This window comes from Pseudomyrmex gracilis, unplaced genomic scaffold, assembly GCF_002006095.1.
Source record: "Pseudomyrmex gracilis isolate BER0280 unplaced genomic scaffold, ASM200609v1 scaffold_261, whole genome shotgun sequence".
Taxonomy (NCBI): Eukaryota; Metazoa; Arthropoda; class Insecta; order Hymenoptera; family Formicidae; genus Pseudomyrmex; species Pseudomyrmex gracilis.
Window position 1 is genome coordinate 173,510 of NW_018020845.1, and position 21,735 is coordinate 195,244.

Below are 21,735 nucleotides of genomic sequence, written 5' to 3' on the forward strand. Positions count from 1 at the left end.
GTCCAATTGCCTTAAATAAATAATAATAACAATAATAATAATAATGATAATAATAATTATTATTATTACTATTATTATTATTATTATTATTATTATTAATTAAAGGGCCCTCTCATCTTTGTCCTTGCACCGAAGTTTTACCAGTCTTAAAAACGCGCCTGAGTGGACACACTGTGTTGCACACAGTGTCGTCTGTATACGTAGCTGAAAGGCTCCCGTTTATAAATTTATATAATTCGACACAGAACAAAAGTTCCATTAGACGTCTATTGTTAGTCAATAGCTTCATGCGATATATCTAATAGACGTCTAATAGAATTTCTGTTCTGTGTGGATTATATCGTTATATATGTTGTGAGAATTGTGCTGTTCGAACAAAAAGTGGAAGTACCGTAAATGAAATACGAAGATGTTTGCGTAAGCAACTTTTCTTCATGGTTAAAGCAAAAAAAATGGTCATGTCATTCTTCCGCAAAATTTATATACGCACAATGCAAATGTCATAGTTACATATATACATACTAAAATGAATTTATTCTAACGTTCAGCTTTAATGCTGTATATGTATGCGCAAAAAATCATTAATACTTTTTTTGCTTGAGTTGTAAATTTGTATAAACTTTTGTTTTTTTTTTTTTTTTTTTTTGCAATAATATAAGCGTGAGGTTTTTAAAGCCAATTAATTCGTCGATGAATTAATTGACTTTTTACAGAGCAAATCTGCAATTCATGCACAATGCAATTAATCTATAAGTTATTCAAGAAACTCGCTTGTGTAACTTAATATGCTATAAATTGAGGCACAAGTATTTTAAACTTTAATACTTGATACTTTAATACTTTGATTAAAAATCAATTTAAAAAACTTGTTCTCTCTGCTGTGTGTAAGAAAGAGATAGATAGATAGATAGATAGAAAGAGAGAGAGAAAAAAGAAGAAATGCTAATATAATACAAATAAGACATTGTTTGCGCATGCGCAACATTATGACAGAAACTACAGGAACGTACACGTAAAATGATGCAACTTAGCGGACTCTCAGTTACAAATGAAAATGAAGACAAAATAGATATTTGTGTATATTTTTGTTTGATGTACAATAGACTCACAGGTAGACTATAAGAAAAAAAAGACTAAAACTTTTTCAGTCACGCGTAGTTAGATGAAAAAATATTGAAAGGATGAACGAATTCTCTCATTCTACAAGAAATAAAATAATTTACACCGCATGCAATAGAAAAATATGTTGTTGTAAACTGAGTTACGCGCTTGAAGCCGATGAAACATTCAATTCTTGGCTACTATTGAAGTAGTAGAGACAATGAAATAGAGATAATGAAGAATTGAAGTAGTAGAAACACACTGGCCTCGCTTTTTATTCATACAAAGGTACCTTCCTGACGCTGATATCGCTGCGCATACACAGAGAAAAGTGTCGCAACTCTGTATATCCACCACATTCTACTTGGTAACAAGATTGTGACAGCGTACATTTATGTACTGATAGCTACATAAGAAACTTAAGTGTTTAACGCAAAATACGCAATTAAGAAAATAATGGAGGTAAACAGTTGGTACAATGTTATTATATATAAGTGACATAAAACATCTAATAAAATTCAATCATAAGATTTTATACTTTCTACTTTTTTTTAGATTGAAATTGTATCAGCAAAAAGCTCGAAGCCATTAGCTAATATAAATGTGAGTAAAAAAAACTAGAAATGATTAATTAATGCATAGATACACATATGTATATGTATATGTACATATGTGAATATAATTTACAATAAAATTTTATAATGTGATATTTCTTTTCTCACAGGTACATCCAACTATTACAATAGGAGAAATAAAACAACAATTGCATAAATTAAAAGTGGCGCCTTATGTTCAAAGACAGAGTTTAAGATTGGAAGCTAAAGGAAAAGCACTGTCTGATTCAGAAACAATTAAATCTTTGTCACTGAAAGGAGGTGAAAAATTATATTACAAAGATCTTGGCCCTCAGATCGGATGGAAAACAGTATTTCTGATAGAATATGCAGGACCCTTGGCAGTATATCTGTGGTTGTATCAACGACCGTGGTTCTTTTACGGAAATGTTAATACCAACAATTTTCACTACGTAGCTAAGTAAGTTATTTTGGTATTTAATTCTCTGATTGTAGAAATAACATTTTTTCTCTACCATATAAAGTATCTCGTATAACAAATAATTTTTTTTTAGCTGGGCAGCAATAAGTTGGACAATACATTATGCAAAACGTCTTCTAGAAACTCTATTTGTTCACCGTTTCAGTCATGCAACAATGCCATTGCGTAACTTATTTAAAAATTGCTCATATTATTGGCTCTTTACTATGTATGTAGCATATCATATAAATCATCCATTATATACAGCTCCTAATCCACTCCAGTTTTACATTGGAGCAATGATATTTGTGTTTTGCGAGCTGGGTAATCTCAGTATTCATTTAGCGCTCAGAAATTTGAGACCGGCAGGCACTACAGTCAGGAAAGTTCCTATGCCAACTGGTAATCTTTTTACTGCTCTTTTCAATTTTGTCTCTTGTCCCAATTATACGTACGAAGTAGGCAGTTGGATTGGATTCACTGTAATGACTTCATGTTTGCCAGGTACGTACACACATGCGCCCACACACACGCACACACGTGCGCGCAGAGAGAGAGAAACACTTCATATATTCAAGTTCTTGTTTCTTGACATTAAAAATGTACACGTAAACAGTCAATAAATTAATTACTACCAAATTTTGTTTTCTTTTTCAGCTGGTCTCTTTACGTTTGCCGGTGCATATCAAATGACCGTGTGGGCATTGACTAAACACAAGGCATACAAGAAAGAATTCTCGCACTATCCAAAAAATCGAAAAGCCATTATTCCGTTTATTATTTAAATAATATATATATATGTGTGTGTGTACGTGTGCAAGGATATGTACAATATTTTTCCAACTACTGGTAATTCTGGGTAATTTATATATTTTTTGTTATTGCATTTTCTTCGGATGTGTATTTTTGTTTTGACAACTATCAATATAATAAATAATATAAGTAAAAGATATATATTTTTATAACGCTTAATTCGTATATCCGCAAAAAACTGACTAAAAATTACACATTTATTCTCAATACAAACTTAGATTCTGTTTTATCTCTTTGCAAGCAATTTTGCTTTCAACTCTAACGTCTAATATCTTTTTTTTTTATTAAAGTAATCTGCTGATATTCTTTTATTTGTGTTATATATTTCTCCTATATAATTCTTCATATCCGCGACGCTTGTTCTAACATTTTTAATGTTTTAAAGATTCTTATCTCCTTGAGTTAATCCTAGAATACTTTTCATGTGTAAAATGTTTTGTTAGACTCTTTGTGATTCTTTTGTTAAAACGTTCACTCCTAGAATGGATTTTTTTCCATTTTCTTCAAATCTATCTTTTTTTTTTTCAAATCTTTATTAAGTATCAGCGGACGATCTTAGGACAATTGTGCTTAGAGATATTATAGTCTCCGTTCTAGATAATTTTTCTGTTTGAATTTATATATCGAACGTCCAAATCCGTTTTGCGACTATGTAAACATTCATCGTTTATAATTGCGTTCGGGCAGTCTATATCTCACTCAATGCCATTCTCTGCGTTATGTTAAAATTTTATGTGCAATAATACTACATGAAATTCTATCAACTTAACGCAGAGAATGGCATCGAATTAAGTATAATAGCGAAAACAGTTCTATAAACAATTTGAGTCACGTGATGCTTTGCTGCCGCAGCATGTTACAAATATGAAAAGGTGCTTTAAAACTGCGTTCCATTTTCACGCATATGCGCGCATTTATCTATAGTACACGTGACTTATATGTAAATGCATGCATATGTGCGAAACTGAACGCAGTTTAAAACGTGCATTTTTGAATAGGTTTACGCGTATAACACATGTAAAAAAAAATGTCATTTTTTTAATTGCAATTATCTCAATTTTGGGACGGTCAAACATTTAAAAGTTTCACGAGCGTTTGCAAAACGTTTTGCTTAATACGTGGTTTAAATTTGGAAGAGTTGGCGAGAAATCGATTCTATACGCGATTACTGTCTTAAAACTCTGATTGTTCGATTCGGTACGGTTTGTAATTGTGTGATGCGTAATAAAAGCATTTTACACATTTGTAAATTTTGCTTGATCTGGTGATTGAAAGCTGTAAGTTACGCGTAACGCGTAACGCTAACGGAAAATTTTTTATTCTTTTTTAATACATCGCATTGTGATAATATAAAAAATATTTTACTTGTGTAACGATAAACAAGATACAAAAGAAATATAATATTAAGAATTTATTATTGTTTTTGATGATAAAAATATCTTGAGTGTGTGGTGTTTACGTAAAAAAGTGTACGTAAGATACCATACTTTTGTACTCAAAAAAGTATAAAAATTTTTACAAAATAATACTATAAGTAAAGTCTTTTCGATCTGTAGTTATCTTTTTGTAAGATAAATCTTTTTCGATTACTGAGACTTGTTTGATTTAGTGATCGTTTTGTTGTTTTTATCGCGCTCTTATGTCTTGTTTTACTTTTATTATTATTATGTTAGATTTGTGTGATCCGTTTATATTGCTATATAACGCTTTGATATCCGATTGTGTCTGCATAGCCAATTTGTGAAGCGTACCAATGATCGTAGTATAAAAAAAAATAAATAAATAAAAAAGATTGCAAAAGATTTTGTCTTTCAGTAAGTACTACGTTTGTTATTGCAATCTTTTGGTTAAGTGAGATACTTTATATCTTCGTATATATTTACAGTGTATACATCTCTAATACATTAAATATTTAATCTTTTCGGTACAACTGGTATATTGGCTTGCAGTGTTAAAAAAAAAAAGAAAAAAAATATGGCTGAAATAACACAACATAAGATTGTTTATTGTTCTATGAAAATTACGGACATATTTGTATATATAACTATCACGTGTGATATAAAACTAGAAATGAAATTACAAAAGATATACAAATAAATAATAACTATCACGTATATAACATATAATAGAGTTGCAATAGAGTTAATATGTATATCACGTATATATACATATATATTATATAAATATATTATAACGAGTTATTATTTATTTAGTATATGTTTTCTCTATTTTTTTTTTTTTTCACATACAATGATAATTAATAAAATTATTTGTTAAAACGTGTTTGATTAAAATGTTTATTTAGAATCAGTTTGGTGAGACGCGCGCATATATCCGTAATATATCGCAATGTGAATGACAACTTGACAAATTGGTACCATCAATCAAGATCGTATTAAAAAAAGTTTAAAATATGAAAAATTGATCGATTTTTCATATTTCATCTATATAACATAGCAACAACAAAAAAATTAATTAAACTTCTTAATCTAGTCAACATTGAATATATAATCCACATATATGGTAACACCTATGGTAAATTCTCTATGCTAATTCGTCCGAACATAGTTTTCTTTCCTCTTCTACTCGTTGTCGAGTACGATTAAAAGCCTCAGTCTTCAAAAAGTCAACGGTTTTGTATACCGTTGTACTTGGCGCTGATTGCGCCGGTGGTAACGTCGAAGAATTGAAGCTCTCTGTCTTATCCAAATCGAGATCCAAATATTGCAGCACCACCAGTCGACGATTAGACGCAGGAACAAATGTATTGCGGTCTTGATAAAAGTATATCTATAAATCAAAATTACATGTAAGATTAATAAAGTCATGCACTTGTGTGTACGTCACGCACGCACGCACGCACGCACGCACGCACAACAGTTTAATGAGATATTTTTTCAAATTAGTCTACAAACTTCTTCTTTTTCCTCGAATGCGTTATTGTCTTCGTCCGATGTCGAAAGATGACGTGACGGAATTATATGTGTCGGAGGCGTAGGACTTGGCGCCGCTCGCATTTTTCCTCTTCCAGGAGGTGTTGCTAATTGTAGATGGAGTGCTACACGATTATTACAAATTATTACGCGATTGTTTTCATTATGTGTTTATTTATAAAAATTGTATAGCTTACCGTCCACTGGCGATCTATTTAACGGTGGTTTCAACTTTCTATTAATGCTCGGCGGTTTGATCGAAGAGCATTCAGTAGAGTTCGCTTCGTGCACTGTTGGATTCGGAACTTGGTCGTTGTTGAGAATTGACGTCGAGTCGCTAATTTTTCTACCTGGTTTCAGTTCTCTATGTACCATCGGCGGAGGCATCGTGCTCAAGCAAGCACGGCTAAGAGGAAACTGTAGATTCACGTAAGTCGCGGTGACCGAGTTTTCAGAATGCAAACTCGGCGACTCGTCCTCCTGGAAGTCGTATCGAAACACATTCTCCTCGTTAACAGTACTCGGCGCGGCGTTTGAGTACAAATGCTTCGACGATTCATCAACTTCCGTGCTGCTCTCGACTGTTTGCAATGCTTGAGGTTGATGAGATCTGGGGAAGTCATATGATTCGTCAGTTACAACACCCGTCGTCATTGTGTTAATAAGCGTTGGTGGCACTGGCGTTGCAGGAGTAGTCGGTTTCGAACTCTCAATAGCACCATCTAAATTTAGATAATTGTGACTAGAGCTCTCAGATAACATACGAGGCGGTTTTGGCGGTCTAGGAGGTGCTGGTATCTTCTCTATATTTGGCGACATCGAGGAATTGATTTTTAATTTGCCGAAACGTTTTCTTATACTCCAAGAGCATATTTCATTATCGCGTAAACTACGAGATGACCGTATATCACTTCCTGTAAATGATTTTGTTAACAAATTTTAAAGATACGCAAAAATACAGATCAAAGCATGCGTTAAACATTTACCCGTGGAAGGTAATGTGTTCCATGTCGCGTTAGATACAGGCGTTGACCATTCGTCATCAGTAAAGACGCTCTCGGCGTCCGTCGTGGTGGGTGATCGTGGAGGTGAAGGTGCTAGTCTTCTCGGAGCGTCATAATGTTCAGGTCTTTGTTCCAAGTTCGAACTCAGAAAGTTAGTATCATTAAGTCGACGACCAGAAATGCACTCGCTGATAGGAATATATGGACCAGAGATCGTACTAGTTGGCGAAGTTGGTGGAGATTCTTGAGACTCATATTGAAACACTAAAAAGATTTGTATCATTTTAATATAATTATATGTATGTACACATACGTGTGTGTGTGTGTGCGTGTGTACAGGATGTCTGAAAAGTTTTGATACAACCGAAATGTGGTAGATTGGATCAATCCGAACAGAAAAGCCATGTTTGCAAAATTCACCATAGTTGAGATATTAATCAATGAATGCGAACCAATGAACGCATGGAAAGCGATTCGAACTCTGTAGATGTGTGTGGATTAGCTAATCTCAATAAACTATGTTACATGCTATTCGCTTGTTTGCTTCGCCTTTTGGTATTTTTCAGACACCCTGTATATATATATATTATAAATGATCATATATTTTATATGATCATATAAGATAACAAAAAAGATATCAGAGTTGGTCACTTTCTTTGTTGTTCCTCATCTTGAGTGTAAGCTTTTAGACCGCATACTTGACATACTGCATCTACCCATTTGTTCATTTCACCTTCATTCTCGGCTACTAAATAATAAACTCTCTTAGGAGTTTTAACGTTGAACATATATTGATATTTCTGTTTACGGTTTTCAAATCGAAGACCAGCATCCACCTGCAACACATTGTTCATAAATACTTATAGTTAAAAAGGAAAGAATAGAATAATCATAAAAAACCTTGCAAGAAACCTGTTCACATTGATCCAAGTCAATACGACCCTTAAGTTTACGACACTGTTTGTCCGTGAAATACTCCAAGAAGTACTGGCCAGGCAGCTCACCACTATGACGAAGAGCAAACCACCGTTTTCTCCACCGCTATTGTTTATAAAACAAAAAAGTTTGTGTTGAAACTCAAGTATTTACAATTAACTATATTATTTATAATATTTTTATTAACCATAAATTTGATATAAATATTACTTGAAATTTCTTTGTTCAAAGTATGAGTTTTAATATAATTGAATATATAGAAAACCTTGTATAATTTACTTGTAAAATTAAGTCTGCGATAGAACTTTCAGCTATGTTAAATAAATATTTTGAGAAGCATTATTCCATCTTTATTTTTTATTATATACAGACAGAAATTTAAAGAAAGACAGAAAAAGATGCTTTAGAGCACTTGTAGAGCACAGCTTGGACTTTATTCTAGGTCACGGTACATTTATTGCATAAGTAAACAGTAAACTGTTATTGTCTAAGATAAGCTTGAGATTTCTATAAAAGATTAGAAAAAAAAAAGCTACTTCAAAATCTATAAATTTCAAACCTCTATTCGGGATAGATGAGTCAATGCTCAACTTTTTAAATGATCAAAACCAGATAGACATAAAACTAAAAAGCTTTCTGTGATTTAAAAATATAAATACTCACAGCTCTCCAGAATTTTAAGGGTGGCGATTTGATGAGCCATCCTTCGTAAACAATCTCTTGAGAGGTGGTAGAAGACGACGTTCTAAACACTTCCATTTCTTTTTCTCTTATTCTTCTCTGTTTCCTTTTCTTTTTTTTTACACATATACGTACACACACACACTATCTTTTTACTCTCTTGCTTGATGACGGTGGCAATGTATAGAACGGGTCGTCCTTCGATCACTCCCTATTTTCAACTTTTCGAGGACATTGTTTAAGAAATGCAAGAAATTCTCTTTAACACCAGATCGGGTATATAAGATGAAAGACAAACTATACTTACTCACAACTACATAAATGCCCCATGTACAATAGACAACAGGAATTCGCAGAATTGGCGCGAGGGTCCGAGGGCAAGGGGAATAACTTTCCCTCCAGTAGCGCCAACGAGCCACAACCATAGACATGGGAATAACGAGACGGAGAGCAATGAGGTTTTAAACCTTTACTTTATTAAACCGTCATTATTTCACCTACAGCGCTAAACAAAATGTCAAGACAAAAACCGACAAGAACGGTGTTCGCTTAATTAACAAACGTTAGCCAAGATAAACGTTACTTCCTTGGATGTGTTCCAAATTTACTGCCAGCACTGCAGGCAGGTATATGTCGTGTAGAGACCCTGTATACAAGGTTCAACGAGATAACAGGACACCCATGAACGAAAACGCGTCCGTTCTGCGCATCTCTCCTACCCAGAAAGCCCACTTCGCAGTGCTGTACAAGCGCTCGTACGGTCTTCGGCGGGTGTATATTTCATCCACTGAAACCCTAAACTCGGGCCTGAACGTGTTCCATCCATGTTTACGGCACTGAGTAGCGGCGGGGCGATATCCCCACTTTGAGACCGCTTTTCCTCCCCTATGTTGCCAATAATGTCCTATTCTCTCATTGAACCGAGTATAGTCTCTCTCTCGTGGGCTGAATTAAGGGGCTGCGAATCCGGCGGTCCTGAATCCGCTCGTCATCTAAAGATTTTTTTCTGGGCTGATCTCCTTCAGCCGATATTTATCTCATCACGTGTACCGCAGTCTCAGGATGGCGTATGGGCCATTTAGAATCAACCAATCAAAGCTCTCTAGAACAAGAAGCAGGGATGATAAACAAAAAGCTGGATTGGTTGATTTTCTTATGTCTTATGGGTTGTGCAAAAGTCTCTGCTTCGGCCTTTAGTCACGCTTGAACTTTGAACACGAGTTCCGACACAGATGGGCATACCCGCTGTGAAAGACGGCCGTGTATCGCGTGGTAGAGGTATAACAAACTACACAGTTGGAAGAGAAAGAGAATGTGACCCGCAAAACTCGTAGGTACGGTTATGGGGGTGTCAAAAAAATGACATTTAAAAACAATTGAATAACTGTCGCTTTATGTATTTTGTCAATTTATCAAAAATAAATGAAAACATACGAGATATATGATGGTATTTAACGTTTCCCATAACACAAACCTTAGTCTTTTTTTACTTTATTAAAAATCATGTTTTATTTATCGTAAGTTATCTTTTTAACTTAAGAATATGTGTATATATAATGTATATATATATATATATGATAATAATATTTAATACATTGTATATATATTAATATCGTACACGTGATGTAGAAAAATGAATTTGTATCTTGCACAATTTGCGCATAAAAACAAATTACTTAATATTATGATAAAAGACATTGCTTTCGTAAATTGTCCTTAACATCTACATTGTTTTAAAAAAATTTATACTATGCTTGACGTCAAAAGTCTTGAATTTTCTGGTGTTTTCTCTTTAAGCGGAGCATTTTGTACAGGATTTCTTGAATATATAACAACGGCAAAACTTACCATAGCTATAGAAATAACAGTATTTGTGTTAATAGGTATGCCAAACAAAATCCAACACAACACCGCTGTAAAAATCAATTCCATCGCGCTAGCAAAGGTTTTCAATATAGAGTTTAAGGCTTTTAGAAAAAAACTTGTTATTATACCAACTAATGCATTATTTATCATAATTAATATTACTTTTGGTTGCAGAGACGCATTGATACTAACGCTACTAAATGTATTGATTTCGAATGTACTTAATAAGATAATCGCTATAATATTGCAGATAATACTGTCAATATACATAAATATATTTTGTACAAAAATGTCGATCTCTGCACCTTGCTTTTTAAGCAAATATTCGTTATATACACCAGCTAAGCAAGAACATGTTGTCTGTAAAAATGAAAAAAAAAAAAAAACATTTTTTACAATTTGATCATACACATTTTAGTCATTTTTAGTCTCAACAAAAACTTTATGTATTACCTGTATAAGAATAAAACCCAACGATATATTTACATGAAATTCTTGATTAAGAACTTGAACATTAAAATGCTTTATCATACAACCTACTGTCAGAATCAACAGTGAGAACCATTGTATACTAGATAGCTTTTTGTTGAAAATAACCTAAACAGAAAAATCAAGTTTTATATAAATATTATATTAGTTGTTATTATAAGTGTAAATATAATTTTCACACAAAAACTTACATACCTGAAATATGATTCCTGTTAACACAACACGAAGTTGAAGCAAGACATAATAACTTGTAGGATCAAATCTAGCTAAGTTAACAAAAGCTAGATTGTTATATAAACAATATAAAAAAGCTGGTATCATGTATAATAACAGCACTGAAAAAAAATAAAATATATATATATTTTTTTTTTTTAGTTCCTTCTGTATCTGAATTGCAAAAAGCCAGATGTTTACAACATGAGTTTCAAAAATATTTCATTTTTTCTCAATCAAAAACCCCTTACCTGTTTTATACTTCTTTATCTCGTGGAAAAGAGTTAGAATATTATTGCTGAAAATCAAAACAAAATAAATAAATTTATATATTAGAAATATTTCAGATGACAAGATGTAGAAATTAAATGTGTCGATTGCCTTGCATACTTTTTACAGTAAAGTACTGTAGATATAATTAATTTTAAAAATTCTGTCATCAACACAACTGCTACAATATTATATTCATAATAACCACTTTTCTGAGACCATGTCACAAGAATACCTGTGACAAAACATTATGCGTGTTATTTTGTGTTATTATATTTCCACGAGTAATGACTATAACATTTAGAAATACAGATTTAGAAAATAGGTAAATTAATATAAATAATATTTTTTAAATAATATAAGAAAAAACAAAATTAAATAACCATAAACTGTCATAATGTACCTTGATTTACAAAAAGAGCTATGTAAGAAGTGAAAATGACAGGACTCCATCTTCCTGGAAATAATTCGCTCCAATTTATTCCTCCCATTTTTTTAGTTTTTCCTTAACAAATGCGGTTTAAACAATTTTGATCGTCTCATCATTGACATCTACCGTATCACGAATACACTCGAATGCACATCAATGTAAGGGTTGCGTTTCAATGTTTACTGCCAATATTGAAATACATGGCTGCGTTCAGAAATTCACTCATCGGATAGATTCATAGAGATATAAAGACTAGATAGAGTGCGCGAGTTCTATAATCGCACACGTACGATTGGACACGATAGGACTACCGAGTAGCGGCGGGGCGGTATCCCCACTTTCCCTTTTCTATGCGCGAGTAGTGTCCTATTCTCTCATTGAACCGAGTATATATAGTCGAAGTCTCTCCTCAGCTTGGAGAAGATAGGGAACGCGCAGTTTATTTTGTTTTATTGTATGTCTATCGACGCTGCCCTCGGTGTTACAAGTCTATCAACAAAAACAATTCCTACATTGGCGTGTGGACTAACTTAGTCTTCTGAGCTATTTTGGCACTAAACCTAATCTAACCATTAAAGGAGCATAAATTCTTCAAAATCTGTTGGAGAAATAGTAACTTTTATAAAATAGAATCATGTCTCTTTTTCCAGCTTATTCGAGCGATAAAACTGAATTAACGAGTCACAGCAATGCAGGTAATTTTAAATTTCTTCAGTTGAGTAGTGCTTATCTAATAGCGTTAGATGATAAAGGAATTTTTATGTGAAATTAAATATTACGGTAAATATAAACATTTTATAAGTTTTTTTTTAATGTTGTTATACTAAGTACATTTTGTAATATAAAGTTTATGAATTATTTGTTTCTTTTTTCATTCTAGATGCTTCCACCGAGTGGTTATCAAATTCAAGTTTTTGCACAAAAGTACCATGCCACAGCAAATCTTTTGATTATTCTTCTTCGGATTCTTCCGCTAGTGAAAGTGGATCTTTACATGATGTGTCTAAAGTGCAAAGTCAAGTTTGGTGTACCACAACTTCTTCAAATACAAAGACACACGCAAAGCAGAAGGAACTGAGAACTGATAAAAAACACAAGAAAAGAAAAAAAAACCATGTACATGAAAGCAAACACAAGCCAGAATATGAACAAGATGTTAAGAATGTATACTTTGAAGATAAACACAGAGATAAAGGAAATAATATAGATACAAATTATTCTAAAAGATCAAGACCATTTTATGATATTAGTACAAGATCTATTGGTTTTATCAATCACAAACAACCTAAAAAAGATGTATTTCAGAGATATTATTTAAAAAATATTGATCTTGTTGAAGCATTGAAAAAAAAAGATAAAGGATGTAAAGGAATCATAGGGAAAGAAACTTCAAAAAGAGATGAAGAGACAAGTAAAAGTTCATCTTCATGGTGTAAGAATTTAGAGGATGAACAAAAAAATAAAATTCAAGAATATAATGAACATTTAAAAGAGGACCCGCACAATGTGAAACTTTGGCTGCAATATATTGACTTTCAGGTATATATTAAATAAATTTTAATTTAATAATGTTGGTTTTGTTCATAAAATAACTAAAGTGATATTAAAATAAATTTATTAGTGACTATATTTTAAAAAACTTAAAATATTTACTTATAGGATACTTTGGTTCAATATCAGAGACATCAATTAGCTAAAAATATATACCGATCATTATTATTGAAAAAGTTATCTATTGTGGAAAAGGCACTAGAAAAAAATAAAGATTCCAAAGAATTATTAAAAGTAAAGTTACATTGCATGATGGAATTAACACCTTCTGATGAACTTTCTAAGGAATTAGAAACACTAGTTCATAAAAATTCAGACAATATTATGTTATGGCAACATTTTATGATGGTCACACAAACTTCAGTTGCAATGTGTAGCGTACCACGTGTGTTGGAGTTGTATTCAAAATATTTCCACGTCCTAAGGAAGCATTCCCATATGAATGCTTCTGTTTATGATGCACAGCTGCTGTGTAAGTTAACATTTAAATAATATTTTAATTTCATCGTATTATATGTATTAACTTTTAATACTTGTACATTTTATTTAGACATGATATATGAATGCTTAACTTTTCTAAGACATACAGGATTATGGGAACAAATGATCGAAACAATACGTTTAAATCTGAATTTAAATCTGGACTTAGACAAGAAAAGTTTATCATTTCAAGGATCTATAGATGAAAAGAAATTAAGTAAGTACGTAACGTTATCTCTTTTAAACACCTATGTGTATATAATATATTGTGCTACACTAGTGCTAAAGTAGTTTGTACAGAATACAGGGATTAGAGAAAAGGCTTGTGTTTCATGGCATTGTTGTATCCAAACAACTATTGCTTTAGTAAGACAATAATATCGTTTTCTAGTTGAAATGGAAGAAATGATATTGATGTCACGTTTACCGCTCAATCAATTGTGGCAAAGAACAGAATCCTTAAGAGAGCATTGCCATTGGATTAGCGTCAGCAGAGAAGAATTAGATTTAGTGGGAGATAGTCGAAGATTTATTTTACCAGAAGATGTAGCAGACTTTGTTCATCCAGTTCTTTCTCGTAACTCAAATTTTCAAATGGCTATCTATTTTCTTTTATGTCTAAAAGTACCACTTCTACCTTGTAGAGATTACTATATAAAAGTAAGTGAAATCTTTTTTATTCTATAGTTGTAGATGCTTGAAGTATTTACAACTACATATAAAAATAAGAAGAATTAAAATATATGCGAAATTCACAGTTCAAGAAATAAAATAAATACAGTTAAAAAACTAAAAGCAAATACAACAAATTACGCATTTTTATATAGGAGTTATTAATGGAAGAAGTTCATTGGGAAGTTGAGTCTCTAGAAGTGTTGCTTCCATTCATGTGTCCTATGATAGGCGAAATGACTGCTCACGAGCAGAGAAAAGAAATGTTGAAGGATGTTCTTCAAGGATGTTTAACATCAGGACCTCAATATCTCAAGTTTCATCCGGCGCAAGAACCGTATCTAGATTTTGTACGTAAAATATTTCATACAATTGCGGAAAGTTTACCATCGCTACAACGAACAAGTATATATGTCTGGTGGTTACGATTGGAAAGGCTATTGGTTTTTTTAAGCAAAGATGAACCCTTAAAATATGATAACAAGTAAGAAATTTTCTTTATATATATATAATGTAATTGAGAGGTGCTATTTTGTATAAATTATATTTGTATGCACATTTTACAGAAGAAAGAGACTCAGGACAACAATAAAGGAGTTTTTAAAAAAAGATGAAAATAGAAATAACTTATATTTTTATAAAGAATACGCTTTGATAGAATTGGAAATGGGCAGATTCAGCACTTGCATGAATATTCTTGAGACTGCCATTCAATCTCAAGGAACGTGCCCTTCTGCCATCACTGATTTAAATACAAGAGCAGCGCTTTTCAGCGTGTACAGAACATTCATTGAATGTCTGCTTGATATTAGAACGTACAATGAATCACATAGACAATGGGCATTAAAAGTTTTTGGTCAAATGATATCTGGCAAAAGTGAAGATCCAAATTTGCTAGTCGAAACTTATCTTCGTTCATGTGTAAAAGAGTTTTTACAAACGCCTTATGATGAAAATAAAAAGGATATTTTCTTTTTATCGAACTTGGAGTGTGACGCGATTGTATGCTGTGCATACTATTTGTACATCAGAGATGACGATATTCAACCTGTTATCGAGATACTGACAAATTGTATTGATCATTTTGAACGTTATTCTCATTCTCAGGTATTATCTCACTATTGTGTCATTGTATTTGTATACAATTAATTATACTTACTGTATATAACTTACTGTAATTAATCTCAGAATAAACTAATTATTTTAAAATTATTATATGTTACAGGAAATGTTATATGAAAGTCAAATTGCAATTTTGCAATTGCATTACGAGAAAACTAAAACTTCACAGACTGCATTGAAAGAAACATTGAGTAAAGCTTTAAATATATATCCAAATAATTTTTATGCTCTTTCCGTATTTGCTAACATAGAGGTAAGAGAAATATTTCAATACTCTGTAATTAAGTGAATAGCACAATTTATTGTGTGATATAGATATATTAACTTAGAAAAAAAAAATTAAATTTATAACGTAATTAATGTTGCAGAGTGAATTACCAACTTGGAGATTCAATAGCAGAAATACGAATATTGAGTTATGGCGAGCTATGGCAATGTGTCTGGCTGCTCGCAAACGTATCAGTTCTTTAATGAAACTTGGTCATACAGATGCTATAAATGCTACATTAAATAAATTATTATCCTTTCATCAAACACTTTCTACGTAAATGTCACTTAAATAAATTTTTATTAGAATATATATTATATATATTATATATATATATAATGTATATTTTATAAAAATGTGTGTGTATGTAACTGTGCACACACACAGTGTAATATATTTATACTTTTGTCGTAGGATACCATCGACTAGACATTGCCCACTCTTATGGAGACTGTATATGCTTCTTCTTCGAGAACACAATTTGTGCGAGAAAAAAGGAGAAGAAATTTATCACGAGAGTGTAGCACACTGTCCTTGGGCAAGAAGCATTTACATAGATGCGGCCGAAGTAGCGCCTCAACTTCTTACGCAGATTCAGGATATAATACGCGAAAAAGAATTGAGAATGCATGTCACGCCTGAAGAATTGAATATTCTTCGTGGATAATATATGTTTATTTGTTATATCTACTTGTAAGAAAACACAAAAATGTAATATATAATGTAATATATAATTTTACAGATATAATCACTATGAGTGATTATAAGTCTTTGTTTCATAAAAACTATCGTTAAAAGTTCTTTCTCAAACTGTAATCGATTAATTTAGATTGAAAGTTTTTCGTATACAATACAAAAGAACTAAAGCCCAGATCGGACGCATTTTGTCCATGGACAAAATGGATCAATCACGTTAAAGGCCGAAGCACAGACATAACGCATCATCATAAGAAAATCAACCAATCCAGCCTTCCATTTTCATCCCTACTTTTTGTTCTAGAAGGCTTCGATTGGTTGATTCTCTTATGTTTCATGCGTTATGCAAAAGTCTGTGCTTCGGCCTTTAAACGGTCGTGCGGCCTTTAACGGTGCGTAGAAGATATTTTTTGGACATTTGTGTGGTGCCTTACACCAATTTACAAAAACAGTTTAATTAACAAATAGACGCGGGATATAGAATTGACGTACGGATTTCTTCTCTATGCTCACTGAATCATTACAACATAGAATAGAATCATTTGCTTGCGATCATCAGCTTACTCTTCGACAACTACGGAACTGCATGTTATAAGATGGATCATAACAAAGATATAAGTGAGAAATTAAGCAAACCATCCAAATCTAAAACAAGAAAAGCTGATAAAAAACATAAAAAAGAAAAGATGTTTATATTATCGTCTAGTAACGTAAGTAGCTTATAAACAGATAATGTTTGCAAAATATACACTGTTTTTGTTGTATAAAGATTAATAATATAGGTAGTAGTAATTTTACATATATTTTTTATATTTTTACATTATACTTTTGATAAATTAATAAATTATTAAACTTTTTTAATACATTATTAATTTTTTTTTAGTCTTTAGAAGCTACACAATCAATAACAGAAAAAGTATCAAGTGCTAAAGAAGATAAATCACATAAAAAATATTATAATGATAAAAATAACAGAGATAAAATTTTTAGTCCTAGAAGAAGTTCAAGATCTAGATCTAGATCTAGATCTAGGTCTAGGTCTAGGTCTAGGTCTAGGTCTAGGTCTAAATGTAAATTACTAAGTAAAGAGTATATTGGAAAACATAGTACGTCTATTTACTCATCACATTGTATGGAACAAAAACAAATCTATCAAAAACCCAACGATAATGATGATTCTTATCAACAAAGTACATATAGATCTAGTAGTAATATAAAGAAGTGGAAGAAAAATAAGGATAATGAAACAAAATGTGACCACGAAAAATTTGAATCTGAATTAAAAGAAATAGATGTACAAAAAAGTAGTAGTAATATATGTGAGATGAGTGAAAGTTTGACAGAAACAGATATGAACAAATTAGGAGCAAAAATTATTAAAGCTGAGCTAATGGGTGATGATGTATGTCATTATTATTTTATTATTATTATTTTTTTATTGTTTTTTTTTGAATTAATAATGTTATTTATATAGGAATTAGCAGGTCAACTTAAAATCCAATTGGAGCGCGCAAGAAAACTTGCTGAGGATGCTGATATGTCTGAGCATCAAAAAGCACAAACCAGCTCAAAAGTAAAGCAAGAGAAATGGCACCTTGGTCATGCAATTAAAGAATATGAGAACTTGTCTAAAAATATAGATAATTGTCATTGGTGTCCTGATTCGAAAACTATGTTAAAGCATATGATTATTTCAATGGATTCTATGATTTGCTTAAGCCTTCCTGCTTATACCTCCTTGACTACTGGTCATTGTATATTAACACCTATACAGCATGTAGCTTGTCAGTTACAACTAAGTAAAGATGTATGGGAAAGACTAAAGGTATAAAGCATATTTTGTCATACATGTATAAAACACATTTCACTAAGAGCTGATTATTTTTAATCTATGTAAATTTATATGTAATTTATAAATCTACTATTTATAGGAAATGAAACAAAAGTTAACAGAAATGTTCATGAATGAAGATCTTTACCCGATATTTTTTGAAATATATAAAAAACGCCATAATTTTTTACATATGCAACTAGAATGTATCCCAGTGTCAAAAGAAATTGGTTACTCAGCACCGATGTATTTTAAGGTATGGAATTATAATGCAATATGATCTAAAGTAGTTAAATATTTTCTTAAAACTTTATAAGTCTTACATCGTCTGGATTATTTTTGTAGAAAGCTCTGTTAGAATGTGAAACAGAATGGTCTCTTAACAAAAAACTTATCGAGTTGAAATTAAAGGATATACGTCATTCCGTACCAAATGGTTTATCATACTTTATGGTAGAATTTGCTTCGCATCCTGGTTACGCACACATAATTGAAGATGAGAAAATGTTTCCGAAGAATTTTGCTCAAGTTGGTGTACAATCAATATTTTTCGTAAATTACATATTTTCAATCTTTTTAATGTAACTGTAAAAGTTTGTATTGTAATGAATTTTTGTTCAATCTTTTTTTTAGGAAATAATAGGTGGAATGTTAGATTTAGATTGTAATGTATGGCGAGTATCAAAACGACAAAGTTTTGACGAGCAAAGAATAAAAGTATTGGAGTTTACTAAACTATGGAAAAAATACTATGATGAACAATCATAAAATATGTAGTATATATTTGTAGAAAAACCATGTATGTATATAATCATGTATAGTTTTTTTTCTATTGTAATAAAATGCTACATTTAATTTATATTTTATATATATTAATTTTATATTTAATAACTATAAAAGTGTAATATTTTTACATCAATTTTCTTATTATTGCCAATTCAAGATTTAACTTCGTTCGTAAATCCTGCTACTGGCCATTTTGTTAAATAATTCTTTAGGATAGAAGGAAAAAAGACTAACACTTTGAAACAATTTCCCATTTTATCCTCGTCAATTATCATATGATATCCTGATTTAATTTGTTGTTTCTGAATAACAGAAGCATTTTGTAAGATCATTTTCAATCGTAAGTCAATGCCAAGACATTTTAAAAACTCTCTTTGTGTTATTGGACCAAATACAATTGATCTATTATCTTTCTCTGCTATCTCTTTCATTGACAGAAAGTCAACATCAGCAGTTAAATCTGCAGTACCAGGATCTAACAAAGGATCATGTAATTTGTGTTGGCGAAATGCGCGAAATGTATCAGTTTTTTCTCTTTCATGGCCATAATCAATCACAAGAGCAAATCCTCCACATTCCCATAAAAACTGTGACATGTAGTCTATTGTTACGAGACACTCTGGACTTATTTCTACGTGATCCCTTTCTTCACTTGGCTAAAAGATATTAATTTTATTTAATCTTTCACTTATAGAACGTAAAAACTATAACAATACACAGAAATAAAATGCTTACAGATAAATATGTTTTACAAGCAGGTGTCGGTATTTGAGAAAGTACGTATTGAAATTTTTCTTCTTTCGATCCCTGTATTATATCTATTAAAACTTCGCTCCAACCTTTGTCAGTTTTCTAAAATCCAATAAAAAAGTTTTGTAAGAAAATAAACTAATCATACACAAAAACATATTCAATCTATTATATCTGTTTTTTTACTTTTGTTTGTTACAGCTCAAGATGTCTCGCAGCGCATCGTAGATTTTAGGATTTTAAAAGAAAAAAATATTCAAAGTTCTATCTCTTAAAAGAATACCTCTATACTTCTATATATAAGTGCACTTAAAGTAAACAGAGTACAATTGTAAAATATATCAAATGGTTTTTTTTATTCGATACAAATTAGTATGTGAAACCTGCAAAAGCTTAAGTTTTTGACTCAATTTTACTGACGATTGACACAAAACTATTTGTTTATTTTTAAATAAGATATACAAAATTTTATATCATTTCTCAAGTGATTTTTTTTTATTTTTCTCAGTTTTGAAATCATAAAATTCAAGATAGGAGATATTGACAAGCTTTAATTTACTATCAAAATATCTATAAATATTTCAAATTTAATACCTGGAATTTATGTATTGGTAAAGCATCAAAAAACTCATGTGCAATAAATACACTGAACTTTTTCGGGACATCTTTGATGGAATAATACCAATATATCTTTAATCCCTCTTTTGTAACACCTTCTTTATAATGCATAATAGAACCAGTTTTGTCTTCACTAATATCTGATTCACAGTTTCTGCTTTTTATGCATAATTTCTCTGCTTGAATTGTAGATAAAATAGGACTAATTTCAATTAAATGAACTGATATTTTATCTAAAAGATTCAGCTTCTTAAATACCTGCAAGTGTTCTTATTATTTTTACAAGTTTACATATGTTTATTTTATTAATAATGAAATATTACAATCATACCCGTAAGATATCATTAGTTAAAGTACCTCTTCCAGGACCTAGTTCTACGAGCTGAATAGAATCTTTGCTAATTTTCCTCCACTCATTAATTATCCAGATTGCTAACATCTATCAATAATGTGTGAATATATGTTTAAAATTTCTAAACTTAATGACTGTACACACATAGGAAAAGATAAATTTATAATAAAAATGCTTGAACCTCGCCAAAAAGTTGACTAATTTCTGGAGAAGTGATGAAATCACCTCTATGTCCAAAAACATCTTTTGTCATGTAATATCCAACGGTGGGATGAGTCAAAACTGCTTTCATATATTCAGCAAGTGTTATGGGACCACACGCCAATATTTTTGCATACAACTGTCGATAAAGATCTGATTTTTTCTTATCTAAATAGTTTGATGAACATAACATCTTAATTAAAATCAAGTTATTATATTGCTTTATCCTAATATTTTTTGCTTTAACATTGTTTATTTTCATGAAAGTTTGTGATAATTGCGAAATTCTGATCATATTTAAATATTTAAATATGAAACAAATCACACACAATCACACAGTGCTATCCAGCCATGTATGCCAATTTGTTGCATTTGTGGCTCGTGGACTGAAAGAGTATTCCATACGCCATGCCAGCCATGTGCGGTGCGTACAGTCAGAGAATCCTGAGAGCGACCATGTCCACAAGAGAATGTGTAATCACTTTTCCGTCCCGTAAACTAGCGCATGTCCACGAGTGGTACACATTAAAACTACGCAGCCAGTCCACGAGCGACACGTCGGTGCACTATGTCCACAGCGTGCGGTTCTATTCTGTGCTATGTGCACGAGTTTAAATGGTCACTTTCTTTAAGTGTG

At 31.6% G+C, this 21,735-nt stretch overlaps 6 protein-coding genes across 11 annotated transcripts; 3 read left to right on the top strand and 3 right to left on the bottom strand.

Annotated features, from left to right (window-relative positions):
- Window positions 1-189: 189 nt before the first annotated feature.
- LOC109859407 (very-long-chain enoyl-CoA reductase) lies at window positions 190-2,984 on the top strand. The gene is made up of 6 exons (XM_020437658.1): window positions 190-417; window positions 1,390-1,563; window positions 1,657-1,704; window positions 1,826-2,136; window positions 2,231-2,640; window positions 2,794-2,984. Exons 2-6 carry the CDS (start codon window positions 1,558-1,560, stop codon window positions 2,919-2,921), a joined length of 903 nt encoding a protein of 300 aa, XP_020293247.1. The 5' UTR covers window positions 190-417; window positions 1,390-1,557; the 3' UTR covers window positions 2,922-2,984.
- Window positions 2,985-5,177: 2,193 nt separating this feature from the next.
- On the bottom strand, window positions 5,178-9,291 carry LOC109859440 (GRB2-associated-binding protein 2). 3 transcript variants are annotated; one of them, XM_020437718.1, is made up of 8 exons: window positions 8,811-9,291; window positions 8,486-8,724; window positions 7,787-7,927; window positions 7,542-7,722; window positions 6,869-7,150; window positions 6,080-6,796; window positions 5,865-6,007; window positions 5,178-5,739 (listed from the first exon to the last, which is right to left on the bottom strand). In XM_020437718.1, the coding sequence occupies exons 2-8, from the start codon at window positions 8,579-8,581 to the stop codon at window positions 5,494-5,496; spliced, it is 1,806 nt and encodes a 601-aa protein (XP_020293307.1). In that variant the 5' UTR covers window positions 8,582-8,724; window positions 8,811-9,291; the 3' UTR covers window positions 5,178-5,493. The 3 variants fall into 3 exon arrangements, with proteins under 3 accessions (XP_020293307.1, XP_020293309.1, XP_020293308.1); XM_020437720.1 differs by having other exon boundaries at window positions 7,799-7,927; window positions 8,811-9,288; XM_020437719.1 differs by lacking the exon at window positions 8,811-9,291 and having other exon boundaries at window positions 8,486-8,799.
- An 802-nt stretch (window positions 9,292-10,093) lies between these two features.
- Window positions 10,094-12,101, bottom strand: LOC109859428 (CMP-sialic acid transporter 2). Of its 3 annotated transcripts, none has more exons than XM_020437691.1 (6): window positions 11,745-11,832; window positions 11,462-11,632; window positions 11,323-11,369; window positions 11,054-11,193; window positions 10,823-10,966; window positions 10,094-10,729 (listed from the first exon to the last, which is right to left on the bottom strand). In XM_020437691.1, the coding sequence occupies exons 2-6, from the start codon at window positions 11,509-11,511 to the stop codon at window positions 10,247-10,249; spliced, it is 864 nt and encodes a 287-aa protein (XP_020293280.1). In that variant the 5' UTR covers window positions 11,512-11,632; window positions 11,745-11,832; the 3' UTR covers window positions 10,094-10,246. The 3 variants fall into 3 exon arrangements, with proteins under 3 accessions (XP_020293280.1, XP_020293281.1, XP_020293279.1); XM_020437690.1 differs by having other exon boundaries at window positions 10,095-10,729; window positions 11,462-11,576; window positions 11,745-12,101; XM_020437692.1 differs by lacking the exon at window positions 11,462-11,632 and having other exon boundaries at window positions 11,745-12,101.
- Window positions 12,102-12,176: 75 nt separating this feature from the next.
- Window positions 12,177-16,592, top strand: LOC109859426 (protein NRDE2 homolog). Its single transcript, XM_020437689.1, has 10 exons — window positions 12,177-12,466; window positions 12,652-13,310; window positions 13,431-13,794; window positions 13,873-14,019; window positions 14,194-14,462; window positions 14,630-14,958; window positions 15,041-15,581; window positions 15,700-15,849; window positions 15,965-16,140; window positions 16,279-16,592. Exons 1-10 carry the CDS (start codon window positions 12,406-12,408, stop codon window positions 16,529-16,531), a joined length of 2,949 nt encoding a protein of 982 aa, XP_020293278.1. The 5' UTR covers window positions 12,177-12,405; the 3' UTR covers window positions 16,532-16,592.
- A 300-nt stretch (window positions 16,593-16,892) lies between these two features.
- Window positions 16,893-20,223, top strand: LOC109859432 (CWF19-like protein 2). The gene is made up of 7 exons (XM_020437698.1): window positions 16,893-17,270; window positions 17,444-17,962; window positions 18,035-18,385; window positions 18,492-18,647; window positions 18,737-18,919; window positions 19,025-19,190; window positions 20,129-20,223. The coding sequence occupies exons 1-6, from the start codon at window positions 17,157-17,159 to the stop codon at window positions 19,157-19,159; spliced, it is 1,458 nt and encodes a 485-aa protein (XP_020293287.1). The 5' UTR covers window positions 16,893-17,156; the 3' UTR covers window positions 19,160-19,190; window positions 20,129-20,223.
- On the bottom strand, window positions 19,249-21,570 carry LOC109859433 (protein arginine methyltransferase NDUFAF7 homolog, mitochondrial). 2 transcript variants are annotated; one of them, XM_020437700.1, is made up of 6 exons: window positions 21,428-21,570; window positions 21,079-21,237; window positions 20,877-20,984; window positions 20,522-20,803; window positions 19,913-20,029; window positions 19,249-19,833 (listed from the first exon to the last, which is right to left on the bottom strand). In XM_020437700.1, exons 2-6 carry the CDS (start codon window positions 21,187-21,189, stop codon window positions 19,330-19,332), a joined length of 1,122 nt encoding a protein of 373 aa, XP_020293289.1. In that variant the 5' UTR covers window positions 21,190-21,237; window positions 21,428-21,570; the 3' UTR covers window positions 19,249-19,329. The 2 variants fall into 2 exon arrangements, with proteins under 2 accessions (XP_020293289.1, XP_020293288.1); XM_020437699.1 differs by having other exon boundaries at window positions 21,079-21,570.
- Between the last annotated feature and the right edge of the window lie 165 nt (window positions 21,571-21,735).

Bases quoted from the DNA above. Each gene is read 5' to 3' on its own strand.
- LOC109859426 (XM_020437689.1), top strand. From the start codon at position 12,406: ATGTCTCTTTTTCCAGCTTATTCGAGCGATAAAACTGAATTAACGAGT. The intron at 13,311-13,430 runs GTATATATTAAA...ATTTACTTATAG, and splicing joins TGCAATATATTGACTTTCAG to GATACTTTGGTTCAATATCA. The intron at 13,795-13,872 runs GTAAGTTAACAT...CATTTTATTTAG, and splicing joins TTATGATGCACAGCTGCTGT to ACATGATATATGAATGCTTA.
- LOC109859432 (XM_020437698.1), top strand. From the start codon at position 17,157: ATGGATCATAACAAAGATATAAGTGAGAAATTAAGCAAACCATCCAAA. The intron at 17,271-17,443 runs GTAAGTAGCTTA...ATTTTTTTTTAG, and splicing joins TTATATTATCGTCTAGTAAC to TCTTTAGAAGCTACACAATC. The intron at 17,963-18,034 runs GTATGTCATTAT...TTATTTATATAG, and splicing joins CTGAGCTAATGGGTGATGAT to GAATTAGCAGGTCAACTTAA.
- LOC109859428 (XM_020437690.1), bottom strand. From the start codon at position 11,832: ATGGGAGGAATAAATTGGAGCGAATTATTTCCAGGAAGATGGAGTCCT. The intron at 11,577-11,744 runs GTACATTATGAC...GTTTTGTCACAG, and splicing joins AGCTCTTTTTGTAAATCAAG to GTATTCTTGTGACATGGTCT. The intron at 11,370-11,461 runs GTATGCAAGGCA...TTTGATTTTCAG, and splicing joins ACAGTACTTTACTGTAAAAA to CAATAATATTCTAACTCTTT.
- LOC109859407 (XM_020437658.1), top strand. The intron at 2,137-2,230 runs GTAAGTTATTTT...ATTTTTTTTTAG, and splicing joins AATTTTCACTACGTAGCTAA to CTGGGCAGCAATAAGTTGGA. The intron at 2,641-2,793 runs GTACGTACACAC...TTTCTTTTTCAG, and splicing joins AATGACTTCATGTTTGCCAG to CTGGTCTCTTTACGTTTGCC.
- LOC109859440 (XM_020437718.1), bottom strand. From the start codon at position 8,581: ATGGAAGTGTTTAGAACGTCGTCTTCTACCACCTCTCAAGAGATTGTT. The intron at 7,723-7,786 runs GTTTTTTATGAT...AATGTGTTGCAG, and splicing joins GTGAACAGGTTTCTTGCAAG to GTGGATGCTGGTCTTCGATT. The intron at 5,740-5,864 runs GTTTGTAGACTA...TTTGATTTATAG, and splicing joins CATTCGAGGAAAAAGAAGAA to ATATACTTTTATCAAGACCG.
- LOC109859433 (XM_020437699.1), bottom strand. From the start codon at position 21,393: ATGATCAGAATTTCGCAATTATCACAAACTTTCATGAAAATAAACAAT. The intron at 20,985-21,078 runs GTTCAAGCATTT...CATTATTGATAG, and splicing joins TTAGTCAACTTTTTGGCGAG to ATGTTAGCAATCTGGATAAT. The intron at 20,030-20,521 runs GTATTAAATTTG...ATTGGATTTTAG, and splicing joins TACCAATACATAAATTCCAG to AAAACTGACAAAGGTTGGAG.